Consider the following 5,200-nt stretch of genomic DNA (forward strand, 5'->3'; position numbering starts at 1 on the left):
ATGGCCGGTACTAGAGCACCCAAGCAATGGTGCTTAACCAAGAATGAAACTATAAATACATTCGAAAACTGGAAGCAAAACCAATATCTACACACTCTCACTTGATGCAAATTTTGCCCCATTTCTCCTAGATGGTTCTGTTTGGCGTCCCAAAACCAGGGCATCCCCCCTTCGCGGCTTAACTGACGACAATGAGGAGGTACCTGTTGCACGTCGTCATACCGCCCAACAAAAACTCACTATCCTTGAACTCATGCTCGGTCAGATCGCTAATTTTTGCCCTATAATTTCCCGGAATACCATTGTTAAAAGCTCCTCCTCACTTTCACAAATTTGGCAAACTATCCGACTGCATTATGGATTCCAGTCAACCGGCGCCCATTTTATTGATTTTGCTGATATACATTTACAAGATAATGAAAGGCCGGAAGATCTCTATCAGCGCTTAGTTGCTTTCGTCCATGATAATTTACTACGTCAAGACGGGGGCATTTCCCACCATGATGCCCAAATACAGGAGGACGAAGAACTTTCACCCTCATTGGAAAATTTGGTAGTTCTTACTTGGCTCTCTCTCATCCACAAAGGCCTTCCTAAGTTAGTTAAGCAAAGGTATGGTACTGAGCTCCGCACTCGAACTCTAGCGTCAGTGAAACCGGAGATTTCTCAGGCTTTAGACTCTCTCTTAGAAGAGTTACGAACTGCGGATGATGCGCGTGTTTTTCGGTCATCCACATTTCGCTCTCCTTCAGCTTTCACACCCCGCTCCACTGATTCACGCCGAAATTCCAATCCTCGGCAGTCATTCTCCCGACCACAGTTTTCCCAACACAAGTCCTGTCCTATCTGTAAACAGAGCGGCCGATCGGACGACAAGCATTTCCTCAGTGAATGCCCTCATTTGCCCGAGTCAGACAGGAAATACATGGCTAAAGCCCGACAAATCGTTGGCATCATCGATGATGATAACACCTCGGATGAGCCTGGTGATAATAGTGCACCGTCGACAGCTTTACGAGTCCAAGTTCGCCAGTCCCCATACCTTGACACATTTCACCAACACCACACAGCCAGAATCACACTCGACAGTTGGGCTACGGGAAACATGATTGCCTTTACTGCTGCCACTGCCCTTGGTGCCACCATTAAAAGTAGCTCTCAGTCTGCCCATCAGGCTGACGGATCTTCCCCACTTTCGGTCGTAGGCGAAACCACAATTATTCTCACAAGGGACGACAGGGAATTCAAATTTGAGGGTCTCGTTGTCGAAAAACTTGACGTCGACATTCTTGCCGGAACTCCTTTTATGGAGCTAAATGATATCGCCCTCCGACCCGCGAAGCGGGAAATTAAATTGGGTGACGGTACCACGTACATCTATGGTTCCCAGGTACAGGGCCTTCACCATAACACGGTTCGCCGTGCTTGTGTGCTTCGTGCTCCTGAAGGGGAGACCACTATATGGCCGGGAGAATTTATCGAGGTAGCCATTCCGTCTGACTTCATCCAACAAGATGACGTGTTTGCTCTCGAACCACATAGTAAGGGTACGTTTCCTCGAACCTGGCCAAAGTTTGACTTGGTCTCTAGTGTTGCGGGAAGGGTACGTATCCCAAACTCCACCGACACACCTCAGGTCAACAACATTTTTGCCAAGTCCGACCCACCTTTGTGCCATTGTCAACCGAAAATGCTATTCCCCAAAAGTCGCCATCTAAGCCCTGTAAGCCTCCTTCCTCTGTCGCGTTTTCTGATTATGTCAAGCTAGATCCAGACCATATCCTCCCACAGAATGTGAAATCCCAATTCCAATCCATTCTTACTGAATACGATGTTGTTTTCGATCCTATGATTAAAGCCTACAACGGCTCTGTTGGCCCATTCCAGGCTGTTGTTAACATGGGACCTGTACAGCCTCCTCAGAGGAAAGGTCGAGTTCCTCAGTACTCCAGAGATAAACTGGTTGAGCTACAGGACAAATTTGATGAGCTTGAGGAAGTGGGAGTATTTGTTCGCCCCGAGGACGTCGGTGTCCAAGTCGAATATCTTAACCCATCTTTCCTTGTCAAAAAAGAGAGTGGTGGTTACCGTCTGGTTACAGCATTCGCCGAGGTCGGACGATATGCGAAACCCCAACCCTCCCTTATGCCGGATGTCAACTCCGTTCTACGTAACATCGCAAAATGGAAGCACTTAATCACTACTGACCTCACAAAGGCCTTTTACCAGATTCCTTTGTCTCGCGCTTCTATGAAGTACTGTGGCGTTGCAACACCATTTCGAGGTGTGAGAGTTTATGCCCGGTGTGCCATGGGTATGCCTGGTTCAGAGACCGCCCTCGAAGAGCTGACTTGTCGGGTACTGGGGGATTTGATTAAGGAGGGAGTAGTAGCAAAGCTTGCGGATGACCTTTATTGTGGAGGTGACAGTTTAGAGGAGTTAATTTACAATTGGCGGCGTCTACTCCAATGCATTTACAAGTGTGGTCTGCGATTGTCTGCTAGCAAAACGGTGATTTGTCCACAAACTACAACCATTCTTGGGTGGACCTGGTCCCTAGGTTCTATTCGCGCAAATACTCATCGTATTTCAACGTTAAAGGCATGCACTCCACCACCGACGGTAAGAGGTTTACGCTCCTTTATCGGGGCATATAAGGTGTTAGCACGCGTTTTACCTCAGTGCGCATCTCTCATCGCTCCACTGGAAGAAGCCATACATTGGTGCGATGCCTTGCATGAAGCATTTAAAGTAGCACAGAACGCACTTGACTCAAACAAGGTCATAGTTTTACCTCATCCCGATGACCAACTGTGGATCGTTACGGATGGTGCTGTCAAAAGTCATGGTCTAGGCGCAACCTTATACGTTACTCGTGAATCCAAACCACAGTTAGCCGGTTTTTTTAGTGCCAAACTCCGTGCACGTCAGGTCACATGGCTACCCTGCGAGATCGAAGCTTTGGCTATCGCGGCAGCCGTTAAACATTTTAGTCCTTTTATTATCCAGTCTCGACATAACACATGTGTCCTAACTGACAGTAAGCCATGCGTCCAAGCGCTTGAAAAGCTATGCAGGGGAGAATTCTCAGTCAGTCCCCGTGTGTCCACCTTCCTGTCCACCGCTAGCAGGTACCAGATTTCTATTCGGCACCTGGCAGGCTCAGCCAACGTCCCATCCGACTTTGCTAGTCGCAACGCTCCACCATGCTCAGTTGACAACTGTCAGGTTTGCTCATTTGTCAACGGCGCGATAGAGTCAACGGTACTACGTTCATCGATACGTGATTTCATTACTGGAGACGCCAAACTCCCGTTCACCAGTCGGCCAGCTTGGCTAGCCATCCAATCCGAGTGTCCAGACCTTCGGCGTGTAAAAGCTCATCTTATTCAAGGAACGCGTCCATCTAAAAAGTTAACCAATGTCAGGGACATTAAACGGTACCTTAACTGTTGTTCCATTGGAAGAGATGGTCTCCTTGTAGTCAACCGCACTGAACCACTCTCACTTAAGCATGAATGTATCATTGTCCCTCGCCCCGTATTAAACGGACTGCTGACATCACTTCACGTCCGGCTAGATCACCCAACTAGTCACCAACTTAAGTTATCCGTTCGCCGCCACTTCTTTGCGCTTGACTTGGACAAAACCATCGAACAGGTGTCAGAATCGTGTCATCACTGTGCCTCGATCCGCACTGTACCCACCACTGCAATTGAACAGTCCACTGATGATCCTCCGTCGAAGCTCGGAGTCACCTTTGCCGCCGATGTCCTAAAACGCGAGCGTCAACTTATTCTTGTTGTCAGAGAGACGGTGACGTCTTACACCCTTTCGTGTTTAATCACCGATGAGAAGCACGATACTCTCCGTGATACCTTAATTCGCTTATGCATTGGCATGTGCCCCGTGGAGGGTCCCTCAGCAACCATCCGCACAGACCCTGCCCCGGGCTTCATGGCACTCGTCCACGATCCCGTCTTATTGAAACATAGGATTTCGATCGAAATTGGCAGAGTTAAGAACATCAACAAAAACCCGGTTGGAGAGAAAGCTGTACGCGAATTGTCAGAAGAGTTACTTCGGCAAGAGCCTGGTGGTGGTCCCATCTCACCGACGGTGCTTGCTGTCGCCACATCTCGTCTTAACTCCCGTATCCGAACACGAGGATTGTCGTCTCGCGAAATGTGGACACAGCGAGATCAGTTCACTCATGACCAAATCCCTATTTCTGACCGCAAGTTGATTATCAGCCAACAGCACCTCAGAGCCTCTAATCACGCGCACAGCGAAAAGTCTAAGGCACCCGTCGCGTGTGCAGCACCTGACGTTTCTATTACGGTTGGTGATTTAGTCTACCTGTGGACAGATCGTCGCAAGACCTGTGCACGAGATCGCTATCTCGTTGTTTCTGTAGACGGAAAGTGGTGCAACGTCCGAAAGTTTACGCACTCACAATTGAGAAGCGCTACTTATCGTGTAAAGAAATCAGAGTGTTTTACTGTACCGACTGACGTTCATCATTCTCCCACACCAACCTCACAACGCCACTGCGACACCTCTGATTAAGAACCTGATTTCACAGTTGATCCGTCTCCATTTCCTCCACCTGAGGTACCGTCAACTCTTTCAGCCTCTCCTAATGAGGTGAACGACAAGTCATCATCCATACAGACCCCGGAAGAATCACCAATGGAAGTTCCAGCACAGTTGTCTCATCGCACATCCACACGTTCACGCAGATTTCCTAGTCATCTCTCTGACTACGTTCTTGATTTATAATGTTTCATACGTATTATATAGTTAAGTTTCGACCATTCAATTTAGATTTTGAGTGCTTTTGCTTGCTTTGTTTTGTTTTTGTGTTTTATGAGAAGAGAAAAAAAAATGATTACGCCAGTCTAGCGCCCCCTATCTGGGTTGACTCATATATATCATGGCCGCTGGTTGTTATGTTATTGTGATATTTGGTTTTGACGAATAAAGATCTTATTCTACTTGAGTCTTACGTGTCCGGTCGTCTTTATTGTGGTGTGCCTTTTGCCTTATTGGCGCTGGCTAATAGGTGTACCCACCAGCAAAGCAGTATCACAATGGTGTACCACGGGCTAACTGTATCTCAAGCAGTAACACAGCCAGTAGGCGCAACCTCCGGCTCAGCTATGTCTCAAATAGTGATACAACCAGTACAGTAGGTGCA

At 47.9% G+C, this 5,200-nt stretch overlaps 1 protein-coding gene across 1 annotated transcript; it reads left to right on the forward strand.

Annotated features, from left to right (window-relative positions):
- Positions 1-253: 253 nt before the first annotated feature.
- On the forward strand, positions 254-4,569 carry LOC144835283 (uncharacterized). The gene is made up of 2 exons (XM_078690358.1): positions 254-1,547; positions 1,859-4,569. The coding sequence occupies exons 1-2, from the start codon at positions 254-256 to the stop codon at positions 4,567-4,569; spliced, it is 4,005 nt and encodes a 1,334-aa protein (XP_078546484.1).
- The last annotated feature ends 631 nt before the right edge of the window (positions 4,570-5,200 follow it).

This window comes from Antedon bifida, chromosome 1 (genome assembly GCF_963402885.1).
Source record: "Antedon bifida chromosome 1, ecAntBifi1.1, whole genome shotgun sequence".
Classification (NCBI taxonomy): Eukaryota; Metazoa; Echinodermata; class Crinoidea; order Comatulida; family Antedonidae; genus Antedon; species Antedon bifida.

What these genes read in the sequence shown, in the direction of transcription:
- LOC144835283 (XM_078690358.1), top strand. Translation starts at nt 254, where the DNA reads ATGCTCGGTCAGATCGCTAATTTTTGCCCTATAATTTCCCGGAATACC. An exon ending in TCTCGAACCACATAGTAAGG is followed by an intron (nt 1,548 to 1,858) that starts GTACGTTTCCTC and finishes CTATGATTAAAG; the next exon opens with CCTACAACGGCTCTGTTGGC.